This window comes from Pristiophorus japonicus, chromosome 10 (assembly GCF_044704955.1).
Source record: "Pristiophorus japonicus isolate sPriJap1 chromosome 10, sPriJap1.hap1, whole genome shotgun sequence".
Lineage (NCBI taxonomy): Eukaryota > Metazoa > Chordata > Chondrichthyes > Pristiophoridae > Pristiophorus > Pristiophorus japonicus.
In genome coordinates, this window is record NC_091986.1 from 171,993,338 (window position 1) to 172,020,323 (window position 26,986).

Sequence of the window (26,986 nt, forward strand, 5' to 3'; positions counted from 1 at the left end):
CTTCTTTACGACGCTCATAAAAGCTACCTTTTTGACCAAGCTTTTGGCCACCTGCCCTCATATCTCCTTATATGGCGCGATGTCAAATTTTGTTTGCTCTTGTGAAGCACCTTGGGACTTTTTAACGACATTAAAAGAGCTATATCAATGCAAGTTGTTGTTGTAACATTGCAATTCATTTCACCCAGTAAAAATCCTTGCTCATACAAAGTTCCAATAAGTTTTAAAAAAAGGTTTTCTTGAAACTCATTCTGTGATTACAAAGTCCAAAAATGACATCCAGGGTTTTTCTGCAACAGTTTACTGCATACTTCTGGAAGAATTTGTGGTTTTAACTGTCTTCTGGCACTCACTGTGTATACTGGGGTTTTCTCTGCTGGAATCTGAGGTATCTGTGCTTGTTGCCAACATATGTTTGATTCATCTGCACATTTTTAACACTTTAACTACTGTTATATCAATAATAATTATATACAATTGTTAGTGTTTAGTGGTATTTCTTAAATTTAAACTGTATATTGAATTTACAAATCTGCCATTTTGGAGAGTGTTAACAGTTTTATATAGATAACTGTAGTTGTGCCACCTCACTTTTAGATATTTCAGCAATTCATAGCTTAGTAAGTACTGGATAAATATAGACATGCAGCCACTATGCATGTTGTAGTCCATCATCGTGTGCCTCAGTTGAAAATTATCCTTTCTCTGACCTTCAGTTGTGGAAAGCTCAACTACTGAGCAGAAGGGCATAGGTTGCATTGCAACAAAACATCCCTTCAGAATTGATTAAAAAAATATATATATTTGCCAAGAATGCTGGCTAGTTTCATATTCTACGTCACTTACCACAGGAAATGGGTGACAAAATGGTAGAACAAATATTTATACATATCTTTTTAGCTCAGAATTTTAGCAATTGAATTGCTCAGATAAACTGGAGCTCATGGAGATTACTGCAGCCTGTTGGAGGAAGTCCACTGTGATCAGCTTGATAAAAAGGCTTGGTAGGTACTCTGCACTATAGGCTTTTTAATGTTTGTGTGAGACAGGCCATGTTAACTATGGGCAAGAGAAAATTCTAAAAAAGTGGTATCTAGCAATGCAAGTAGCAACACTAAAGCAACAAAATGAATGCCTACTAATAGAGGCAACTATATAATAACCAAGCACTGTAAAATAATTGATTTTTAAAAACTCAAATATTCTATATTATTGCTTTTGAATTAGAAAATTAACTATACACCGTGGCTATTAGAATGCTACAGTAAATATATTTGTAGTTTTTAATCATATCTGTCAAAATTTAAAGCAAACTATTTAATGGCTGCCTTTTCATTGATTATGTCTGATTTATTTATTAGAATGGTTTTATTCCACTACTTTTCAGTAGTTTTTAATACTTGAACATTAATAATTCCTGGCAGTTGCTAGTAGGTTTAATTTATAATTAATTAAAAAAGAATTAAAATGTTATAGTTCCGCAGTTAATATAAAATTTCAGAATAGAAACTGCGACAAAAATTACAATATTGAGAGAAAGGCCATATATTTAAGAGCATATTTTAACTCTCCACAAATTTATGCGGCAATAAAAGGAGTCCAATACCCTGTTTATACATGGAGATTGAATTCAGGTCTGGCAAGCTTGTATGAAATGAATTCATTTTCCTTAGTGTTGATAGTCACTGCTGTTCTAAATAAGGACCCAGTGACTGACAATATCAAATTACCCATGTGATGCTTGTACGAACATGTCAAATAAGAGCAGAATGCTATAAGAAAACAGGAATTCAACTGTCTGATTCAATTTAATTTGCATTAAAAAATGTTGTTGTAGGCCTCACATTGTGACCATTTTGGAATATTTGCATTGGATTTAAAATATCCGAGAGCAACTCGGGCTGCTTCCAATAATTATCTTTCTGGTGTGCAACACAGTGTTCCAAATTATGTATGTAGAAATGGTAGACAGATGACCAGAATCTTCCACCTTCCTATGATTGATAAACATTTGTTCGAGTCATTAGTATTTTGGAGGAGGGTCTTATAGCTCCTTTTGGGGAGTTTTGCCAGATTGATGCACAGTTTTGCTGTGGCAGAATTCAGTTTGGAGATGCAGACATTCTCTGTGTTATCTGCAAAACATCATTGGAAGAAAATAAATCAGTGGCATATCAGGTCTGTGGAAGGCAATGCTCTGTGAACTCATGCTCGGGCTCTGACACAAAAAAAATGTGGGCCTCCAACACCGTCAGGAGAATGTTGCACACCTTAGCCGAACAGGCACCCCTTGCATTCAGCGTTGAGAACAGGAAATGCACCAAGGATAATATAGAATCAGAGAAATTTAGAGTGTCCCCTATTTCTGTGCAACCTTACTATACAAGCGGGCGCACCCTCTGCTGCCGGAAGGAAGGACACAGGAGGAAGAGGGCTACAGCATTCTGTGTCCTTGAGCAATTGTCCAGTCCCACATTTGCTGCCCGTGGGTGGCAATTGGGAAATCTAGGTCAATATTTTGAAACCTCAAATTTGGTCATGGTGGGCTGTGTGTGTGTACATTTGTGCATGCGTGCGGGCACTCAGGAGAGGTTCTGATTATCGTCACCTGTATTTTGTTGATAGAAAATGTAAACATTCTAATTAGTGACAGCTGTGAAACAAGGAGCAACGGACAAACATTGCTACAGGGACATAGACACACAGAGAAAAACATACCAGCTTGGATTTTCTTCCGCTTTCTATCCTACATCAGGTATAATAGTCATGGAAACCGTTGGAAAATGAGTCAGAGTTCATTCACTGCGTACCTGCTTCAATCTAAATGTATCTTTCCCCCCCCACCCCCACCGTTGGCTACCATTTACCACCCTAATGAAAGCAGAAAGGCAGGGCCTGGCAGTGCACCCAATTTCCCTGCCTTCCACCTGTCTCCTCTGACCCCAGGAAAACCACCAGGTGTGCTCTAGGGCAGTGAATGCAATCCCACATTGGAGGGAGAAGGCCTAATATTGGCCTCCTATCTGTCCTGTACCTTACACCCCTGGCCACCCAGAAGTGACCATAATGTCGACACATCTTTCAGCTGGCCTGCCCACAATGCTTTAATGGGAAGTTAAAATTCCCCATTGTCAGATGCTGATCGATTTAGTGTGCACGTCCAGCATTTTCAGTTTTTTTTCAGATTTCCAGCATTTGCAGTGGTTTTGTATTTCATTATGCTGCCAAATTAAATTGTGCATGCTGCTTAAGTTCGTCCCTACTGCTTCGTGCCTCTCCCCACACCCTCCTGCTGCGAGCTCCAAGTTGCCCTCTCCAATTGCAAAGTGCTGCAGTACAGCGGGACCTGGGGGTACTTGTGCATGAAACACAAAAGGTTAGTATGCAGGTACAGCCAGTGATGAGGAAGGCCAATGGAATCTTGGCCTTTATTGCAAAGGGGATGGAAGATAAAAGCAGGGAAGTCTTGCTACAGTTATACAGGATATTGGTGAGGCCACACCTGGAATACTGCAGTTTTGGTTTGCATATTTATGAAGGATATACTTGCTTTGGAGGCAGTTCAGAGAAGGTTCACTAGGTTTATTCTGGAGATGAGGGGGTTGACTTATGAGGAAAAATTTTGTAGGTTGGGCCTCTACTCCTTGGAATTCAGAAGAATGAGAGATGATCTTAATGTATAAGATTATGAAGGGGCTTGACAAGGTGGATGCAGAGAGGATGTTACCACTGATGGGGGAGACTAGAACTAGGGGGCATAATCTTAGAATAAGTGGCTGCCCATTTAAAACTGAGATGAGGAGGAATTTCTTCTCTCAGAGGGTAGTGAATCTATGGAATTTGCTGCCTCAGAGAGCTCAGAGAACATTGAATAGATTTAAGACAGAGATAGACAGTTTCTTAACCGATAAGAGAATAAGGGGTATGGGAAGCGGGCAGGGAAGTGGACCTGAGTCCATGATCGGATCAGCCATGATTGTATTAAATGGCAGAGCAGGCTCGAGGGGCCATAAGGCCTTCTCCTGCTCCTATTTCTTATCATCATCATAGAAACATAGAAAATAGGTCCAGGAGTAGGCCATTCGGCCCTTCAAGCCTGCACCAACATTCAATGAGATCATGGCTGATCATTCCCTCAGTACCCCTTTCCTCCTTTCTCTCCATACCCCTTGATCCCTTTAGCCGTAAGGGCCATATCTAACTCCCTCTTGAATATATCCAATGAACTGGCATCAACAACTCTCTGTGGCAGGGAATTCCACAGGTTAACAACTCTCTGAGTGAAGAAGTTTTGCCTCATCTCAGTCCTAAATGGCCTACCCCTTATCAATAAGACTCTGTCCCCTGGTTCTGGACTTCCCCAATATCGGGAACAATCTATCCGCATCTAACCTGTCTAGTCCCGTCAGAATCTTGTATGTTTCTATGAGATCCCCTCTCATCCTTCTAAACTCAATATATAAAGGCCCAGTTGATCCAGTCTCTCCTCATATATCAGTCCGGCCATCCCGGGAATCAGTCTGGTGAACCTTCGCTGCATTCCCTCAATAGCAAGAATGTCCTTCCTCAGATTAGGAGACCAAAATTGAACACAATATTCCAGGTGAGGCCTCACTAAGGTCCTGTACAACTGCAGTAAGACCTTCCTGTTCCTATACTCAAATCCACCAACTATGAAGGCCAACATACCATTTGCCTTCTTTACCACCTGCTGCACCTGTATGCCAAATTTCAGTAACTGATGAACCATGACACCCAGGTCTCGTTGCACCTCCCCTTTTCCTAATCTGCCACCATTCAGATAATCTGTCTTCGTGTTTTTGCCCCCAAAGTGGATGACCTCACATTTATCCACATTATACTGCATCTGCCATGCATTTGCCCACTCACCTAACCTGTCCAAGTCACCCTGCAGCCTCTTAGTGTCCCCCTCACAGCTCACACCACCACCCAGTTTAGTGTCATCTGCACACTTGGAGATATTACACTCAATATCTTCATCCAAATCATTGATGTATATTGTAAAGAGCTGGGGTCCCAGTACTGAGCCCTGTGGCACTCCACTAGTTACTGCCTGCCATTCTGAAAAGGACCCATTTATCCCAACTCTCTGCTTTCTGACTGCCAACCAGTTCTCTATCCACGTCAGTATATAACCCCCAATACCATGCGCTTTGATTTTGCACACCAATCTCTTGTGGGATCGTGTCAAAAGCCTTTTGAAAGTCCAAATACATCACATCCACTGGTTCTCCCTTGTCCACTCTACTCGTTACATCCTCAAAAAATTCCAGAAGGTTTGTCAAGCATGATTTCCCCTTCATAAATCCATGCTGACTTGGACCGATCCTGTCACTGCTTTCCAAATGCGCCGCTATTTCATCCTTAATAATTGATTCCAACATTTTCCCTACCACTGATGTCAGGCTAACCGGTCTATAATTACCCGCTTTCTCTCCCTCCCTTTTTTAAAAAGTGGTGTTACATTAGCTACCCTCCAGTCCATAGGAACTGATCCCGAGTAGATAGACTGTTGGAAAATGATCACCAATGCATCCACTATTTGTAGGGCCACTTCCTTAAGTACTCTGGGATGCAGACTACAGGCCCCGGGGATTTATCGGCCTTCAATCCCATCAATTTCCCCAACACAATTTCCTGCCTAATAAAAATATCCTTCAGTTCCTCCTTCTCACTAGACCCTCGGTCCCCGAGTACTTTCGGAAGGTTATTTGAGTCTTCCTTCATGAAGACAGAGCTGAAGTATTTGTTCAATTGGTCTGCCATTTCTTTGTTCCCCATTATAAATTCACCTGAATCCGATTGCAAGGGACCTACATTTGTCTTCACTAGGCCGTCCCTCGGAATCAAGGAAGACTTGCTTCCACTCTTAACATGAGTTCTTAGGTGGCTGTACAGTCCAATATGAGAACCACAGTCTCTGTCACAGGAGGGGCAGATAGTCGTTGAGGGAAGGGGTGGGTGGGACTGGTTTGCTGCACGGTCTTTCCGCTGCCTGCGCTTGATTTCTGCATGCTCTCGGCGACAGGACTCGAGGTGCTCAGCGCCTTCCCGGATGCGCTTCCTCCACTTAGGGCGATCTTTGGCCAGGGACTCCCAGGTGTCAGTGGAGATGTTCCACTTTATCAGGGAGGATTTGAGGGTGTCCTTGTAATGTTTCTGCTGTCCACCTTTGGCTTGTTTGCTGTGAAGGTGTTCCAAGTAGAACACTTGGTTTGGGAGTCTCGTGTCTGGCATGCAAACTTTGTGGCCTGCCCAGTGAAGCTGATCAAGTGTGGTCAATGCTTCGATGCTGAGGATGTTGGCCTGATCGAGGACTCTAATGTTGGTGCATCTGTCCTCCCAGGGGATTTGTAGGATCTTGCGGAGATCTTATGTTCTTATGCTCACTGCTGCCCATTCCCAGACCAGACTCCCAACTTGATCTAACCATGGCAACGCCATCACAACCTGACCCAGTGAAATCTCAAGCCCTGTCAGAAAAACATGTTTCCAGTCATGAAAGCACTCACTGTGCCTTTTTTAGCTACTTTTAAAAGCACAGTAAGTGCATGACAACGTAAATCAGATCCCAGACACAATTATGAGTCTGGCTTTTCCAACAGTAGAGAACTGCGATTCTCAAAAGGGCTTCCCCAAGCATGTTTATGTTGCCATTTGTAATGTACCATCTGTTTGTACTTTAAATAACGGTGGCTTCTCCCATTTCCTTCTATAACCTGTTGCCACCACTCGGGCACCTGTTCCGACTATCCTTCCCCTTCCCCTGCCCCCTCTGCATTCCTAGCCTTGATTGGAACCAACTTTTCCTCTGCTTTTTCTCCCATTGTAACTGCCAATTTCCTGATCCAAACACTGATTTCCCACAGTTCTCAGTCATCAACGTAACTTTTGGACTTTCCTACTGTCGGGGGTGGGCCGGGGGGGGGGCTGAGATTTTATGCATGTTGTATACAGTGGCTTCCCTGTGTCACTTCTGCAGTGGCGTTGAAATTGATGAAGGCTTATAGCATTCATTCTGCATTCTCCTTTAAGCCCTCCCCACCCCCCAACCTGCTCCTACCCTCATCCATTCAAACACTACCAATAAATCCCAGACCTTACCCTAAAATGACCTTCCCACTATTCCCACACCCAATGATTTCCCTCCCTAACGCATCAAAATACCAACACACTTCTGCTCTTGCAAGATACGCCATACTTTCTGACTGTAGGACCCTTCACTCAGCATTACCAAACCACCTGCCCCTGCTATGTTACATATAGTACCTACAATCTACCTTCTACTTATCTTCCCTATCATCTTCATCACTATCCTGGGCTGTTTTTTAAAAAAAAGTGATAGAAATAACTACATTATTAAAATGAATATATAATAAAACCAATAATTTACACACTATGAACATAATCATGGAATCTGAGCCCAAAAATGTCACTAATATTCTCACTATTTTGTAATAAAATTGAGATTTGACTTATTTAATCAACATAATAGAGTGGCCTGATAATATATTGGGGTAGATTGCTATCTGGATGTAAACGTAGCATTAGCGTTCGGTCACCCATCACAGAAAATACCCAACTTTAATTTCCATTGAAATCAATTTTGAATGCAGTAATGTGGAAATGCGCAGAAATCGTATTAATCTAAAAGAGTGCAGGCAATTGCCCCTTTAAATATTGCTCCAGTTGTGTCAGTCAGTTTCTGAGGCCAATCCCGCAAGCTTTTAATGAGCAGGTTGGCTGCTGTGTGTGACTTCCTTCCTGTCCAGTTAAAATAGCATTGGGATCCCAATGACATCATGGAACCCGAATTTAAATATATTCATCAGACACCAGTCTCTGGCAGGTGATTTCTGACCTCAATGAGTTGGTCCGTAAAAATCAGGATCAAATAGTTCACAGTGGGTATGAGGCAGTAAGTGAATTCCCCAATTTTAACTGCTCACTGACTCCATTCTTGTCGGGCAGGTAGAATTATCATGCTGTTTTGTGATGCCTGCCAGTGTATTAACTTTGGCACAGAGCAACACATGCAATCCAAAAGACAAGGTGTCCCTACGTCAAAGTTGAGCACCTTTTGAGCCCCTTGTAAATCCTCTTGGTGACATCTCTTCAACAACAATGCTGTTACCCTCACCAAGTGAGCCCAGCTGCATCTTTCCATTCAGTGAAGAAGTGCTAAAATGTATGGAGGAGGAACTCTTCTAATGCTTCTGCTACTTTTGTTTCTGGAAGATGTCAGTGATCAAACTTTTAGATATTTCACCAGTAAAGAAAGTAAAAGGATCAATGGACACGTGTGGGAAGTAATTGTTGTGCAAATCTCTTTCTTTGCTGCTTAAATGCTGTGATGGTTGACACCATCTACCCCACTGTATTAGTGAAATGCAACCTTGAAAACCTAAAAAATAAATGTTTTTTTAAGTTTGTATGCTGACGGTGTTGTTCAGGCAGTTTATTGATTATTTGGTCTTTTTCTCCAGCTTCTCCAGTAGGCAACGGATACATCAAACCACCAGCAACACCTGCAAGCAGCATACAAGGTGACAGAGGTCCACCAGCCATGATGCCCATCAATGTTGACCCTGACATTAAGTCAGGAGAATATGTCTTAAAAAGCATATTTGCCAACTTTACTACTCAGGCAGAACGAAAGATTCGCATCATCATGGCAGAACCGCTGGTAAGTTAGGGTGCAAAGGTTTTTTTAGTGTCTGGTCCTGTAAAATTGATTTTTGTTAACTCAGTTATTTTCCAGAGCTAGCTTCTTAAATGGAGTTCTGGGTAGTTCCATTCATAAATGTTATTACAGCTATGATAAAAGATACTAGTGATGTTCTTTGGTACTACTCGCAGATAAAAGCCAATGGTTTAGCACCCAGGCCCAGGGATGAAACATCTTCTGAATTTCTCTCATGAAGCACCCCACACTGTCCAGTTTTACTCATCTATTTGACATTCATACAAAGTTTGACCTTTGGTAGTTCCGATGGATGTGACACACTCTGCATTCATAGCACTCGCAACCTCTGCACTAATAAAAGATTGTCTCCCCAGCCCTTGCACAACTGTCGACCTGGCTAGAACTTGGCTTCGTACCTCAGTCACTTGCCTTCCAATATAGCTGCTATAACCACTTGTAAGAAGCAGTTTTCTTCTAATTACTGAGGCCCTGAAGTCCGCATCTCTGGGAGAGGACCTTGCCCTCCAGCGAGCTGTCTCCTGGGCTGTCCCTGCTCACAAGTGCTAGGTGTTGCACTATGTGAAGACCCCTCTATCTCAATCTCAAACCCAGCTGAGGTGTGAGTCTCTGCACTGGTGCTTGGGAGTGATGGAGTGCGTGAAGGTGCTTCCGCCTCTGAAATGATTACTTGGGGGGCCGCTGGCTGTTTTAGAAATACCTCAAGGAAAGGGACAGGAGTTAGGATGACACTGAAAGACTGGACAGTGGCAGATAAGAGGTATCATAATGAAAGTTGATGTAGACAAGCTGTGTGCTTGTGAATTTCTCAGAGGCTCGTGAAGGGATGTAAGAAATAGTCAGAGATCCTGTTCACAGAAGCTCCCAGCCTCAAAGTGTGTTGACGCTCTTGCAGTGTTACTGATCTCGGGCACTTGCTGCTTCAGGTACGACTGCACTATGAGGTTGGGTAGTCTTGCTTCTCTCCCTGTTGTTGTGCACTGCCTTGTGCTGCCGAGCGAGAGAGAGAGGGTGAGAGTTAGTGAGTGTTTTGTACAAAGGAGAGTGCAGATATGTGGGGCTGCTGCTTGTTATGCAGATGCTGACAGTGAAAAGAAGCTAGAGACAATCAGGATGGGTAGGTGTTGAATTTAAAGCAGGTTTGTGGAGTGTGCAGTGAAGAAAGAGCCACAAGAGAAGATGGTGATTATGCAAAGGCTAGCAACCTTGGAGAATAGTGCGAGTAGGTGCTGTGAAGGAAGCAAGAAAGAGGCGAGTGTGTATTTGGAATGAGAAGTGGTATAGCGTGCTGGATGGTGAAGGATCTGATGGAGGGAAAGGAATTGTTGAGAATGGTGGGGGTCGGGGGAAAATTTGTTGCCATGTGTTGAGCGAGCTGGATAAATGATGAACTGTACTCTTGTTACTCAGATTTACTTGCAAGTCATTGAAGTGCTTCCTGCACTGGATATAGATCCTATGGATGATGCTCCTGGAGCTGAGTACCTCAGCAATCTGTCTCCATGCAGGATGGACTTAGGTTTTGGGTATCCTTCTGGCACTGACTGGAAAGAGAACATCTCTCCTCCTCTGGACCTTTTCCAGCAGGATCTTCAGGAAGGCCTTGGAGAACCGGAAAGCTTGTCTGCAACTCATGCTGACTCAGTTTCATGTTGCACCACTCCAACAGTGAAGTCTTGCAGAAGGGAGTGTAACCTTGCTTTAAGAGGGGCATCCCTGCTTTAATTACACCTCCTGGCTGACCTGCTGGAAATTGCGCTCTTGAAGTGGGCAGGTTTCCTGGCGGGTCATCGAATCGGATGGAAAACCCACCAGTGAGATTAAAATTGTCAGTTGATATGGACATGACTAAGCTCTGATTGTGATGGCAAGCATACTTTCTTCAAGGGGAATGACGGTACACAGGCGGACTCAGCTTCCTCTGCAGGCAGTGCGCTGTCTGGAGTTGTGAGCGACCTTCTCCCACAAGAAAGAAGGGAATGTGTTGGTTACGGTCTTGTGAGGTGTCTAGAGAATATGCCTGTTGTGGTGGACGAGCTGGTATGCAGTGTGTCAGATGTGAGCTATGAGGAAGTGAGGGTTGCAAAAGTGCTGAGTGTTTGAGTGTGAGGCAAAGGAGGTGTAGTGAAGTGTGGTGTAATGATTGTAGAAGAATGCAGGGAAGCGAGAGAGGGGAGTATTGTTATGGTGAAGGTGTGAGCAGAGGGTAAGAGAGCAATATTGCTACCTTGACAACTCTGGTGAGGTCATTAAACTTCTTTTGGCATTTCAACTATGTCCTGGAAGCTAAGCTCCTGGGGTTGACCTCTTCTGTGATGTCTTCCCACCGGAAGGGCGCTGTTGCCTGGAGGGCTTTCTGCCTCCATCTCTCTCCTCCTGTCCACTATTTGGGCCAGACCCTCCAAAGCAGCATTAGAAAACCTGAGCACACAATCTACTGGTTTAACAGCTATTTCTCTCAAGTGTTTCCCTGGTATCTGCAGTCAGAGTGCACCTCCTCTTTAAAAGGTGGTGACTACCTTTAACTGGCATCAGAAACACCTGACATCCCACCCTCCAAACATTTGTGCAGCCAATGAATAGTGATGGCTACGTGCCTGACTCATGATAATGAGCATGCAGCATGAATATTATGTGCTGTCTGGGATGACATTAACAAGCATGTGCAGGGTATGCCTATCCTCTGCACATCCATTTTTGTGCGCAATTTAATTCCTAGGTCCTTATTCCTTCAAGTCTTTTCCCTGCTTATAACTAATCAATTTGATTTTTCTCTTCCAATCCCTTTGCTCCTGCTGTTTGCTATCCCTTTTGTTAAATTATTTTTTATTTTGTATATTAACCTCATCTATTTCTACCTTCTCTACTTTCTCTGTGATTGATTTTATTTTCTCTTGCTGCTTTTGTTTCTCGTTAAATTGACTCTATATTTTCCTGTTTACCTGTTTCACCAGTACATTAGCTCCAACACATCTTTAAGATCTGCCTCTTAAAGGCCAGAACATACCATCCCACTTTATATGGGCTGACTCATTGTACAGAGTATTCCAACAAGAAACTTGAGATATCTTTTCTCTGGGTAATTTGAATACATTCCTATACCTTTCAGCCCTTTAGTGAAGCTACAGCACATCAAAAGATCTTGTTCAGTACAAATCGTGCAGGGAAACGGGCATAAAGGGCTGTCTGCTTGTGATCGCAGGTTTTACATTAGCTGGACAAAGTCTACCAGTGGGAAAATTAGCTGTTTGCTGTGATGTAACACAAGTATACTTCAAAAATAAATTTATAAGGAAATTAATACTTCCTCCATCAACCCACGCTTCATGTGATCTCAGAATCTTGTTAATTAGTTGCGTTAGATTGTTTCATAGGGCCACACTTTTATCTCATGCCTGAGTTAGCAACTCTGCATTATTAATATGACCTAGTTAAATTCATATTAAATTTTAATTGCGTATCACGGTGGATTAAAAGTTAAAGAGACGTTGGCCTAGAAATTCAGACGCGCCCATTTTCTCATTATTGGGAATGGAATCAAAGGAGTAAAAGATGGATCTCATGGACAAGTTGAGCTTGGAGAGGGCATCGGGGGAACTAACTAGAGAAAGATACAATTTCAGGTCTAGGGTGGTGGGAGCCGTGGGGAAGGTTTGGCTTGATGGGAACTGGGAAGCAGCAGATGCAGCTGAATGGATGGTCTGAATCTTTGTGGGAAAGACGTCCGGAGCTCCCTGCACTTGTTAGAGGTGGGGGTAGAGAGGGCGGAGGAGAGAGGTTAAAGAGACAGTTGGTAGGAGTCCAGCAGAGGTGCGTAGAGACCTCCGGTGTTAGCCATGTACATGAGCAGATCTAGTATAGCAACAAAGCAGCAGAGGAGCAAGGAATAGTGGGAGTGAAACCCAAGGACCAAGAGCAGTGAGGATTTTTTTTCTTTATTGCTCTTGCTCCTTGGCTTTCACTCCCATTACCTGTCCTGCCCACAAAGTTTACTTTCTGTGTCATAATTTTAAGTCACATATTTTATGTCAACATTTAACATTGAAAATCACTGTATAACTAGTTATAATAGTAAAACCATACTTAAATATGTTAACATTTCCATAATCATTACGGGTTGTTAATGAACCAATTGAATTACTCAACAACCATCTTGGAAAAAATGTCACCTGCCTTTTTCCCACGGTAACTGAAATTTCTAATTTCTAAAATAAAGTTTTAAACAATGTAAAAAAACAGGAGATTACATATGTTTGACTTTCCATGTTGAAATGCTCCTCTGTAAATGAGCTTGGCAATACAAAATGGGTGATCCTGGGACGGTATGTTCTGAAGAGAGATCCTAAATGTGTTGGAGCTAATGTACTGGCAAAACAGGAAAATAAGGAAATGAAGAGTCAATTTAATTAGGAAGGAAGGCAGCAAGGGAAAATAAAATCAATCCGAAAGAGAAGGTAAAAATAATACCTCCATTAAAAGTTTTTTACTTCAAGGCTTCGAATTTTTTCAAAAGCTGACAGCAGTTGGAGAGAACTTTTAACCACATCTGTGGATTATAAGCTTGTGCAGTTTGCAGAAATTCCCAGCATTCAAGCTATGCATCAACATATACTAGAATGTAAAAGGCTGTGTCCCTTCTTCTTTGTGTTTCCAAAAGACTTTGAAAATAACTGGAGATTGAATTATGAAAGCTTTATTTCTGACAAGTCTGGCATTGATGTAAATTTATTAACAAATGTAGTTTTCTACTATGAACTATTAAGACAGACACCATCTGTGCGCAGTACTACCTATAAACAGCAGCACCTGTGATTGTATTTTCTTTGTTGATGGTTAGAAAAGAAAACAAAGAGAGTGTCAAGTGGATTACTGTTTATTATTTTGAACATTCAGTTCTGAACTAAGCCCAAACTGGGTCAAAAAAAACTGAGTTTTTCGAAAACATCTTGGAGGAAGAGATATTTGTAGGTCAATCCTGATTTCTTTTGCCTTTATCTATTGTATATACAGTAATGATTACATGTAACTTACATGTAAGTGCTATTATTCCCAGCAGTTAGACTTGCAATAACTCCAGCAGTGTTACATTAACTATAAGCAAAACAAGACTTTTATTTGTAAGAGAATAAATTGATACCACTTGAGATTTTACAAATTCCCCCTTTTGATACCTGAAATTCCAAGCTGGAAATGAAATTTGTAAAATCCACTGCTGTGTGTCATGTAGAAAGGCCTGAGAGATTGTTACACTCAAACATCAAGGGAGTGAAATTGGTCTTTGGCTCTCCCCCATTTTGCTCCATTGCCAATCAGCATCCCATTGTGGAAAAGAAAATCGGGCCAGTTGTAATAACACCTGCCAATTCACTATCATTTGTTTTGCGCTACCACTGAAGACTAATTTTACCCTCCAAGTGTAGAAATTTCTAAGGCCCTGCATCTCTGATGGGGTTCGCACAAGTTGGTGCCTTATTAGAAAATTTGAAATCCATTACCTTCAATTCTCTGTTCATTAATGTCAACGAGTGGAATGTGTTGGCTAAGGCATTTGCAACTTTCCAATAAAGGCTTGCAAAGGAAACAATTTCATATAAAAATGAATCTGGATGTTAAATATCAGTCATTATTAATTATCACCTGCATGTAACTTCAATTTTTTAAAATTCATTCATTGGATGCGAGCATCGTTGGCAAGGCCAACATTTATTGCTCATCCCTAATTGCCCTTGAGAAGATGGTGGTGAGTCATCGCCTTGAACCATTGCAGTCCATGTGAAGGTACTTCCACAGTGCAGTTAGGGAGGGAGTTCCAGGATTTTGACGCAGCGACAATGAAGGAACGGCAATATATTTCCAAGTCAGGATGGTGTGTGATTTGGAGGGGCACATGGAGATAATGGTGTTCCCATGCGCCCACTGCCCTTGTCCTTCTAGCTGGTAGAGATCGCAGGTTTGGGAGGTGCTGCTGATGAAGCATTGGCAAGTAGCTGCAGTCTATCTTGCAGATGGTACACACTGCAGCCACAGTGCGCCGGTGATAGAGGGAGTAGAAGTTTAAGGCAGTGGATGGGGTGCCAATCAAGTGGGCTGCTTTTACCTGGATGGTGTTGAGCTTCTTGAGTGTTGTTGGAGCTGCACTCATCCAGGCAAATGGAGAGTATTCCATCACACTCCTGACTTGTGCCTTGTAGATGGTGGAAAGCTTTGGAGAGTCAGGAGGTGAGACACTCGCCATAGAATACCAAGCCTCTGACCTCTTGTTGCTACAGTCTGTATGTGCTGGTCCAGTTAAGTTTCTGGTCATTGGTGACACCCCAGGATGTTGATGGTGGGTGATTCGGTGATGGTAATGCGGTTGAATGTCAAGGGGCGGTGGTTAGATTCTCACTTGTTGGAGATAGTCATTGTCTGGCACTTGTGTGGCGCGAATGTTACTTGCCACTTATCAACCCAAGCCTGAATGTCGTCCAGGTCTTGCTGCATGTGGGCATCGACTGCTCCATTATCTGAGGAGTTGTGAATGGCACTGAACACTGCAGTCATCAGCGAACATCCCCACTTCTGACCTTATGGCAGAGGGAAGGTTATTGATGAAGCAGCTGAAGTTGGGTGGGCCTAGGACACAGTCCTGAGGAACTCCTGCAGTGATGTCCTGGGGCTGTGATGATTGACCTCCAACCATCACAACCATCTTCCTTTGTGCCAGACAGTGGAGAATTTCCCCCCTGATTCCTATTGACTTCAGTTTTACTGAGGCTTCTTGATGCCACACTTCATCAAATGCTTCCTTGATGTCAAGGACAGTCACTCTCCCCTCACCTCTGGAATTCAGTTCTTTTGTTCATGTTTGAACCAAGGCTGTAATGAGGCCTGGAAGCCAAGTGGTTCTGGTGGAACTCAAACTCGGCATCGGTGAGTAAGTGCCGCTTGAAAACACTGTCGACGACACCTTCCATCACTTCGCTGATGATTGAGAGTAGACTGATGGGGTGGTAATTGGCCGAATTGAATTTGTCCTGTTTTTGTAGACAGGACATACCTGGGCAGTTTTCCACATTGCCGGATAGATGCCAGTGTTGTAGCTATACTGGAACAGCTTGGTTAGAAGCTCAGCTAGTTCTGGATTACAAGTCTTCAGCACGACAGATGTTGTTGGGGCCCATAGCCTTTGCTGTATCCAGTGCGCTCAGTTGTTTCTTGATATCACATGGTGTGAATTGAATTGGCTGAAGGCTGGCTTCTGTGATGGTGGGAACCTTAGGAGGAAGACGATATGTATCATCCATTCGTCACTTGTGGCTGAAGATGGTTACAAATGTTTCAACCTTGTCGTTGGTACTCACGTGCTAGGCGCTGCCACAATTGAAGATGGGGTTATTCATGGAGCCTCCTCCTCCCATTAATTATTTAATGCTCCACCATTCACGACTGCAAGACTGCAGAGCTTTGATCTGATCCGTTGATTGAGGGATCACTTAGTCCTGTCTGTGGCATGCTGCTTCCGCTTTTTAGCATGCATGTAGTCCTGTGTTGCAACTTCTCCAGGTTGGCACCTCATTTTTAGTTATGCCTGATGCTGCTCCTGGAATGCTCTTCTACACTCTTTATTGAACCAGGTTCGGTCCCCTGGCTTGATGGTAATGGTAGAGTGAGGGATATGCCGGACCATGAGGTTACAGATTGTGGTGGAATACAATTCTGCTGCTGCTGATGGCACCCAGTGCCTCATGGATGCCCAGTTTTGAGCTGCTCAATCTGTTCTGAATCTATACCATTTAGTATGCTGGTCATGCCACACAACACGATGGAGGGTGTCCTCAGTGTGAAGACGGGACTTTGTTTCCACAATGACTATGCGGTGGTCACTGCTACCATTGCTATCACGCAGAGATGCATCTGCAACTGGTAGATTGGTAAGGACGAGGTCAAGTAGGTGTTTCCCTTGTGTTGGTAATCTCACCATCTGCCGCAGGCCCAGTCTGGCAAATATGTCCTTCAGGACTCGGTCAGCTTGGTCAGTAGTGGTGCTACAGAGCCACTCTTGGTGTTGGGCATTGAAGTCCCCCACCCAGAGTACATTCTGTGCCCTTCCTACTCTCAGTGCTTCTTCCAAGTGGTGTTCAACATGGAAGAGTACTGATTCACCAGCTGAGAGAGGGCGATAACTGGTAATCAGCAGGAAGTTTCCTTACCCATGCTTGACCTGAAACCATGAGACTTAACCGGGTGCATAGTCAATGTTAAGGACTCCCAGGGCTACTCCCTCCCGACTGTATACCATTGTGCTGCCATCCCTGGTGGGTCTGTCCTGCCAGTAGGACATACCCAGGGATGGTGATGGAAGTTTGGGACATTGGCTGAAAGGTTTGATTCTGTGAGTATGAGTATGTCAGGCTGTTGCTTGACTAGTTTGTGGGACAGCTCTCCCAAGTTTGGCACAACTCCCCAGTGTTGGTGAGGAGGACTTTGCAGGGTTGACTGGGCTGGGTGTGCCGTTGTCGTGTCTGTAGCCAGTGCCAAGGTCGATGCCGGGTGGTCCGTCTGGTTTTATTCTTGTTTCTCGTAGTAGTTTTGTTGCAACTGAGTGGCTTGCTAGGCCATTTCAGAGAGCAGTTACGAGTCAACCACATTGCTGTGGGTCTGCAGTCACATATAGGCCAGACCAGGTATGGACGGTAGATTTCCTTCCCTAAAGGACATTAGTCAACCAGATGAGATTTTATGACAATCCAATAGTTTCATGGTCACCATTGCTGATACTTTAATGACTTAACATGTAAACAAATTGGCAACTTGCCCAACTTTTGACAAGAACATTTATAAGGAATAACCAGTATCGTCTGTGCCCATGGACTGTCAAAAGACAAGCACTCAAGGTTGATTGATTTGAGGATCAGCCAATATATTTGATTAAAAGTGGCAATTACAATTGCATAAAATGACATACTAACTTGATCAAATTGTTCCAAGATATTTAGATGGAAGATAGCCTCGATTCACTTTTATAGGGGAAATTTTTCCTTGTAGTGATTTTTAATTCAAGTCTTTTGCACAAGTTAATGTTTTGCAAATTAAAATTTGCAGTTACAATAAGAAGACAGCTGTGTTATTATAAATTGTTTTGGAAACATTTGGATGTTACGTCAAAAGGATGTGATCGTTGATATTTGTGTGTACTGTAAAAGGATCATGTTTTGTGTACATCAGAACACTAATCTACTTGTTTCATTATGCTCAAAAATGTGAATTTATGGTTACTCTTCAATTCTGCATATTTATTACTACTGAGTTTGTTTTAAATCTTATCAAACAAAATACCTTTAATATCCGTTATTGAAAATAAAGTACTAATTAACACAGTAGTAGATATTTCCAAAGTACAAGTATTTGCAAACATTAATACCCATTAGATTAACATGCGGCAATTTGTGTAAACAACAAAACACTTGGAGAATGGCAAGTACAAGAGATGTTAGGAAAACTGTTTTTTTTGGTTGGTTTCAGAACCCCTATATTTTAGCTATTGTGCATAAGTCTTAGTAGACCATGAAAGAACACATTTTCATCCACTGGGCTATGAATAGATACTCATCAATCTGTCCCCAGGTACTACTCCATCCACACGCAACTCTGCTCGAAAACATGGATGCCTGCCATTAGATTGCCAGTGATGCAGAACAAAACCACTTAGACCGAGAAAAATGTAGGAAACAGCCTAAACTACTAGGCTTGGAAGTATCAGGGCCTAACTTAAACTGCAAGGGAAAAAACATAACCACAGGACCACTGGATATACAAAACTTTGTTTACTACAGTCATAAGTCGATGCATGTGCAAAATAGTGCTGTTCATACTCGCATCTATATTTTCACGCTGCTCAAGCATGATTTTTTTAAGGGCCAGTGTAGAGTTATTGGGGGTAATTTTGACTTTGCGCGACAGTAAAACGGGTGATAGGAAATCGACAGCCCATTTTGCACATCTCTCGATTTTTATTTCCATTGACTTTAATGGAATTAAAAATTGGGAGAGATGTAAAAGTGCTGCCAGTTCACTATCACCCATTTTACACTATCGCATAAAGTCAAAATTACCCCATTACTTTTACTTAGTCTCGCAATACAAATACCATGGACTGGACTTTCGGCTCCTTTGTGCCTGTTTGCGTCCCGGTGGGGCGGTAAATACTGTTTTTGGGCTTTACAGCGGTGTCCAGGTTTTAGCGCTCGGTTGGTAAATTCATCTCATGGTTTGTGGTGGCGCAAAAACTTACCGCCCCGCCCTCCAGTTTCACTGAGATAATGACGTCAATCGTTGTGCAATGCTCTGCTAGTGCCCCGGATGCAAAATTTGGCCCTAACACCTCATTTAACGTCCGCCCCAGGAAACGCTTGAAAAAACAGGCGTTCCCAGATTGCAGCAGGTGGTAGTGGCAGCATTTTTAAATGGAGGGTGAGGATCCTATATCTATCGCAGGTTACATTGAATGTAACGGTTGCGCACATCATGGTCCGTGAAGCTCCGACTTGCAAACTTCACTTTTATCTGCCATTACAATGCCCTTGACAAGGCAAGTGAGAAAATTTAATGGGGGCATTACTAGTTTGGCAGCATATCATGCTCCATGCTATTGCCAGGCGGTGTCAAGCTCGAAGAAGGATTAATGCCCCGAAATCGCGAAAACTAAAAATCCAGCCCCATAAGCTTAGAGATGTAGGGGCCGAAATTGCCCCCCTCGATAAGGCCTCTGGCCACCTGAAAGCAGCAGCCACGGGACGCCGCGGAATGGCCACCGACTTTCCGCGGAGGGGCTGCCATTTTGCAAATTGCTCTTCATCGGGAAGGCTCTGCTCATTTTCTCGGCACGACGTGTATGCACTGACCCCTTACCGACCAGCAGCGACTACTTCCAGAAATTGCCCCGTGGTAAATATCCCTTTTGTGGAATTGCCACGCAGGAGCGGCGCTGCCACCAGACGGTACCTCTGGCAGCTCTTTGTGTCGGCAACAGGCAGCTTGGTACCCCCTCTTGGGTGCCAGGCCGCTGGCTCAGCTGAAGCCTTTCCTGGTGACTCAGTGGACCGAGCTTAAAAATATGCAGAGCTCACAGCAGCTCTTCCCTTTAACTGAAGCACGGCGCTGATGAGTGATCGAGGCGACCAAGCCGCTGCAAGGGCACCTCTGTCCCTCAGCCACAACTACATCCGCCCCAAGCAACAAAACAAACCCGTCCAAGTACTGACCCAACCGCCGCATCCAACCCATGCGGCGGAGAAAAACTACAAAAAACAGAAGATGTGCCCCATTTTGGGTGGAGATAAATTTCTACCCCGATGGCGGGACAAGTTAGAAACTCACTCGCTGCAACAGAAAACAGGACCAGGGCTATATTTTAAACTTTCATCAGCTTCATTATAATCTCACAAGGGGATTTCCCACCCAATTGCCTGACAGAACAGTAAACCCGCAACATTGGTAGCGCAAGATCCAGTGGGTCAGCCGGAGATCTATTTAAAGCGCAAATGCATCTCTTAGTCGGGGTTGGGTAATTTTTGCTTAACAGAGAAGGCCAACTGGGCCAGACTGCCCCGGCAGCAGCTGAATTTCTACAGTTTGCAACTGGGCTCTCAGAGGCTCAAGCATTGAGGACTTGCCGGCCACAAGAATATCAAAAGTCTCCACATGAGCAAAAGCATTCTTCCACCATCTCTTCTGAAGCTACTGGGGAAGCCATTGTAGGAAAAGCAGAGTAGGGGCTTAATTAAAATACTTAAATAATAATCAGCTGACATTGTCAGGGCTCATTATGCAATTTTTGTGTCAATCATTGCTGCTACTATTATTTCTTCAACCCACCCACATACATAGGCAGTACAGGTCAAAGTGGGGGATACGACCTGTACTCCCTGTGGAACATAGGAACAGGAGTAGACGACTCAGCCTCTCGAGCTTATTCCGAATAAACTGAGAAAGACTATTTCCTCTGGTTGGGGAGTCAGTAATTAAAATTGTCTCCAAGCGAGTGAGGAGAGTCATTGGGAGAAATGTCCTTAGAGGGTTGTTGAAGCATGGAATCATTTATCATTTAAGGGAAAAGTGGACAAACATTTGAAGCAGAGGAAGATACAGGGCTATGGGGATTGAGCAGCATAGTGGCATTAATTTTGGATTGCTCTCGAAGAGAGCCAGCACAGACACTGAATGCCAAATGATCTCTTCTGTGCTGTAAAACTCTGTGTACCACCATCCCAGTACTCGCCTTGCTGTGAGTCAGTGGTACTGCAGCAGGAAGGCAGGAAAATTGTTTGGTTGCCCAAGGTCCGTTCCCAGATCCATCATTTAAATGTAGCAGGAAGGTCTAAGGGCAGCTGGCCAACAATCCTGCAAGTGGGGAGGCATGAAATTTTGTAGGGCAGATTTAGGGGCAGGGATTTGGCAGTAAGCCTCCCTACTCCAATGTTGTATTGCCTCAAAACTGCCTGAAATAAGGTGGTTAAATAAAGTAGTATCCGGTCCATGGTGTGCTTCTGAAGAACAATACAATATTACAATTAGTTATACATTGACACGTCTTTGCAAAGAAAGAAAGAAGACTTGCATTTTTTGTGCCTGTCATGCACGTCCACTGAATGTCCCAAAGTGCTTTACAGCCAATGAAGTAATACAGCCAGTGATGTCATCAGGTCTGCTGCCTGGCTTCCTTTGTGAATAGTAGCCTTTGCATTTACTAATCACCTGCAAACCAATGCCTGATCACCTATGCCTACCTGTGTAGGTGTTTGTAGGTGGGCACAGAGCACCACATTTGCAGCCTGACCAAGTGGTGGTACAACACCATCAATTATAATATAACAGTAGCAATTAATTTTGCTGCACACTGCAACATAGCAACATATTTCAACAGCATCAGTCTGATCTTTTTAACATCAGCATAGTCCTCATCACCTTGCTGACAAATTTTCAGAAAATTCCAAAACCGTTTTGAATGTTGTACTTTGGTGCAAATGAGCAGAGGTACACAGGAAGAATGTTATCTTTCAGTGTTATCCTGATAATTATTTACTTACTGCATTTGTGGTGAACCTTGTAATGTTTTTTGTTACAGGAAAAGCCATTGACAAAATCCTTGCAAAGGGGAGAAGACCCACAGTTTGACCAGGTAAGAAAAACAAAATCATTAATAAGAATATAAGAAATAGGAACAGGAGTAGGCCATACGGCCCCTCGAGCCTGCTCCATCATTTAATACGATCATGGCTGATCTGATCATGGACTCATGTCCACTTCCCTGCTGGCTCCCCATAGTTTGCAGATTACACTATGCTGGGTGGCAGTGTCAGCTGTGAGGAGGATGCTTAGAGGCTGAAGGGTGACTTGGACACATTAGATGAGTGGGCAAATGCAGTATAATGTGGAGAAATGTGAGGTTATCCACTTTGGTGGCAAAAACAGGAAGGCAGATTATTATCTGAATGGTGACAGATTAGTAAAAGGGGAGGTGCAAGAGACCTGGGTGTCATGGTACATCAGTCATTGAAAGTAGGCAAACAGGTACAGCAGGCAGTAAAGAAAGCAAATGGCATGTTGGCCTTCATAACGAGAGGATTTGAGTATAGGAACAGGGAGGTCTTACTGCAGTTGTACAGGGCCTTGGCGAGACCACACCTTGAGTATTGTGTGCAGTTTTGGTTTCCTAATTTGAGGAAGGACATTTTTACTATTGAGGGAGTGCAGCGAAGGTTCACCAGACTGATTCACGGGTTGGTAGGATTGACATATGAAGAAAGACTGGATCGACTAGGCTTATATTCAGTGGAATTTAGAAGAATGACAGGGGATCTCATAGAAGCATATAAAATTCTGATGGGAGTGGACAGGTTAGATGCAGGAAGAATGTTCCCAATGTTGGGAAGTCCAGAACCAAGGGTCACAGTCTAAGGATAAGGGCCATCTAGGTCGACGATCAGGAGAAACTTTTTCATCCAGAGAATTGTGAACCTATGGAATTCTCTACCACAGAAAGTTGTTGAGGCCAGTTCGTTGGATATATTCAAAAGGGAGTTAGATGTGGCCCTTACGGCTAAAGGGATCAGGGGGTATGGAGAGAAGGCAGGAGTGGGGTACCAAAGTTACATGATCATCCGTGATTATATTGAATGGTGGTGCAGGCTCGAAGAGCCAAATGGCCTACTCCTGCACCTATTTTCTATGTTTCTATGGGCCCAAGTTTCCGCCCTCTGGAAAAATGGCGCATCTCCATGAGCTGATCATGCAACTTCGGTACCCCACTCCTGCCTTCTCTCCATACCCCCTGATCCCTTTAGCCGTAAGGGCCACATCTAACTCACTTTTGAATATATCCAACGAACTGGACTCAACAACGTTCTGGAATAAAAAGGGCGCCGAAAACATCCTTGTGATTCTCTGATCTCCTCAGGACATCTTCATGCTCGGTGTGGCGCAGCACAAGGGGTCGGGGCGGAGCCAGGTCCCGGTGCTGAAAACAGTGTCGAGACCTCTGCACATGCGCTCTGGAGTGTGCGCGCATGTACAGTAGCTCCTTGCCCCCGAGGCTGTGTGGGAGGGACCCGACCCTAGCCCTGGCTGAATGGCCTCCCCGGGCACAGATCGGGACTCGAACCTCCCTCCCGTTCAGCTCCCTCCTGTTCAGTTCTTCCCCTCCATCCCTCCCGTTCAGCTTTTCCCCCTCTTCCCCCCTCCCCTACCCCCTCTTCCCCCCTCCCCCCTCTTCTTACACCACCCTCCCACCTTCTTACACTCCCCCACTCCCCGTCGGAGGTGGTACCCTCCTGCCTGGCATCTTGCTGGGGGCGGGCCCCGCCCGAAGTGTTGCCGGCGACGGCGGCCCGGCCCGTTCAGCCTCTTCCTCCCCCCCCCCCTCTCCCCCCTCCCCCCTCCTCTCCCCCCTCCCTCCTTCTCTCCCCCACCCCACTCCTCTCTCCCCCACTCCTCTCTCTCCCCACCCTCTCTTCTCCTCTCCCTCCCTCCCCCTCCTATTCCTCCCTCCCTCCTCTCTCTCCCTCCCTCCCTCTCCCCTCTCCCTCCCTCCACTTCCCTCTCTCCTCTCCCCCTCCCCCTCCCCCTCCCCCTCCCCCTCTCTCTTCCCCCACCCCTCGCTGTCAGAAAAACAGAGACACTGACAGAGAGAGAGACACTGGGGGGACCCCTTCCCAGCACGCTGTTGGAGGGCTCCCGGTGTTGCAGTAGGTGAGTAGAAACTTAATTTTTTTATGATTGATTTTTAAATTTATTTAAAAAAAATTTTTTGATTGATTTATTGATTTTATTTATCATTTATTATTGATGATGGCTCTTTATTTGTAAAAGTGAAGTGTTTAATGTTTGTAAACCCCCTTTCTCCCACCAACCCCCCCCCCCCCATCTCTCGTTCCCTACGCCTGATTTATAAGTGTCGGCAAGATTTTTCTGAGCATACAAAAATCTACACTTACTCCATTCTAAGTTAGTTTGGAGTAAGTATTCGCTGGCTAAACTTGCAAAACAGGCGTAAGTGGCTGGACACGCCCCCTTTTGATATAAAAATCTGTTCTAAATGAAACTATTCTAACTCACTAGAACTGGAGCAAACTTAATGCCGAGAATTGCAATTTCTAAGACGCTCCATTCTAAACTAGTTGCTCCAAAAATATAGGAGCAACTCAGGCCCAAACTTGAGCCCAAAGTTTCTATAACCCCTTATTCCCTTATCGGTTAAGAAACCGTCTATCTCTGTCTTAAATTTATTCAATGAGCCAGCTTCCACAGCTCTCTGAGGCAGCGAATTCCACAGATTTGCAACCCTCTGAAAGAAGAAATTCCTTCTCATCTCAGTTTTAAATGGGCGGCCCCTTATTCTAAGATTATGCCCCCTAGTTCTAGTCTCCCCTGTCAGTGGAAACATCCTCTCTGCATCCATCTTGTCAAGCCCCCTCATAATCTTATACATTTCGATCAGATCACCTCTCATTCTTTTGAATTCCAATGAGTAGAGGCCCAACCTACTCAACCTTTCCTCATAAATCAACCCCCTCATCTCCAGAATCAACCAATGAACCTTCTCTGAACTGCCTCCAAAGCAAGTATATCCTTTCTTAAATATGGAAACCAAAACTGTACGCAGTATTCTAGGTGTGGCCTCACCAATACCCTATATAACTGTAGCAAGACTTCCCTAATTTTATACTCCATCCCCTTTGCAATAAAGACCAAAATTCCATTGGCCTTCCTGATCACTTGCTGTACCTGCATACTAACCTTTTGTGTTTCATGCACCAGGATCCACAGGTCCCGCTGTACTACAGCACTTTGCAATTTTTCTCCATTTAAATAATGACTTGCTCTTCGATTTGTTTTGCTGCCAAAGTGCATAACCTCACACTTTCCAACATTATACTCCATCTGCCAAATTTTTGCCCACTCACTAAGCCTGTCTATGTCCTTTTGCAGGTTTTTTGTCCTCACACATTGCTTTTCCTCCCATCTTTGTATCACCAGCACACTTGACCATGTTACACTCGGTCCCTTCATCCAAGTTGTTAATATATATTGTAAATAGTTGGGGTTCCAGCACTGGTCCCTGCGGCACCCCACTAGTTACTGATTGCCAACCCGAGAATGAACCATTTATCCCGACTCTCTGTTTTCTGTTAGTTAGCCAATCCTCTATCCATACTAATATATTACCCCTAACCCTGTGAACTTTTATCTTGTGCAGTAACCTTTTATGTGGCACCTTGTCAAATGCCTTCTGGAAGTCCAAATACACCAGATACACCACATCCACTGGTTCCCCTTTATCCACCCTGTTTGTTACATCCTCAAAGAATTCCAGCAAATTTGTCAAACATGACGTCCCCTTCTTAAATCCATGCTGACTCTGCCTGACTGAATTATGCTTTTCCAAATGTCCTGCTACTGCTTCTTTAATAATGGACGCCAACATTTTCCCAACCACAGATGTCAGGCTATAACTGGTCTATCGTTCCCTGCTTTTTGTCTGCCTCATTTTTTAAATAGGGGTGTTTCATTTGCAGTTTTCCAATTTGCTGGGACCTCCCCAGAATCCATGGAATTTTGGTAAATTACAACCAATGCATCCACTATCCCTGCTGCTAATGAACGCTTGATGCATTTGTTTTAATATTGAAGTCTTTTATTTCTTAAGAAATAACAAATGTGTGATGTGAAAACTCTTACCAAAAAGCAGCAAAAAACAGTACAGGTTTTGCAACACAATTGGAGGTAACAATTGTAGTAACACATTAATAGTCTGTATTTAAGTAACAGTTATTCCACGTAGGAATAACAACAGCAACATGCATTTATATCACAAGGCGCTTCACAAAAGCATAATCAGACAAAAATGGATGTTGAGCCAAATGAATTATTAGGAAAGGTGACTAAAAGCTTGGTCAGTGAACTGGGTAAAGACTTGCATTTACATAGTGCCTTTCATGACCACCAGATATCTCAAAAACACTTTACAGTCATTGAAGTACTTTTGAAGTGTAGTCACTGTTGCAATGTAGAGAGGCAGAGAGTCCTGGTGGGAATTCCAGAGCTTGGCTAAAGGCACTTGCCAATGATGCGGTGAAGGGAATGGGAGATGCAGAACAGGACAGAATCAGAGGAACACCGAGTTCTTGGAGAGTTGTAGGTCTGAAGGAGGTTACAGAGATTGGAAGGGTCAAGACATAAAGGGATTTAAACACGAGAATGATTTTAAATTCAAAGCATGATTCTATGATTCATTGTGGGAACAGGTCCCAATGTAGATCAGCAAGCACTGATCTGTTGGGTGAGCAGGACTTGGTGTGGAATAAGATACAGAGAGTTTGGATGAGCTGAAGTTTATGGAGGGTGGGAAGTGGCCAGAAGATAATTGGAGTAGTCAAGTCTGGAGGCAATAAAGCTATAGATTTCAACACTCGGGTTTCAGCAGGAAAGGGGCTGTGGCAGAGGCAGAGGTGGGCGATGTTACGAGATCAATTAGGATGCCACAGTTGCAAACAGTCTGATTGAACCTGAGACAGTGGATGGGGATAGAATTGTTGCAAGGGTACAGAGTTTGTGGCAGGGCCTGAAGCCAATGACTTTGGTCTTCCCGATGTTTAACTGAAGGAAATTGCAGCTTAACTAAATCTGAATGTTGAACAAGCAGTATGCCAACACAGAGGCTGTGGAGGGGGAGAGGGAGAGGTAGAGCTGGGTGTCGTCAGCATCCATGTGGAACCTGAACTC

The 26,986-nt window shown here is 43.9% G+C and overlaps 1 protein-coding gene across 2 annotated transcripts in view; it reads left to right on the forward strand.

Moving 5' to 3' along the window:
* fryb (furry homolog b (Drosophila)) overlaps positions 1–26,986 on the forward strand; it is a 439,334-nt gene that overhangs the window by 38,370 nt on the left and 373,978 nt on the right. For both annotated transcript variants that reach the window (XM_070892324.1, XM_070892325.1), the window contains exons 2-3: positions 8,508–8,707; positions 21,831–21,884. In XM_070892324.1, coding sequence (XP_070748425.1) covers positions 8,508–8,707; positions 21,831–21,884 — 254 coding nt within the window. The remainder of the gene's footprint in view (positions 1–8,507; positions 8,708–21,830; positions 21,885–26,986) is intronic.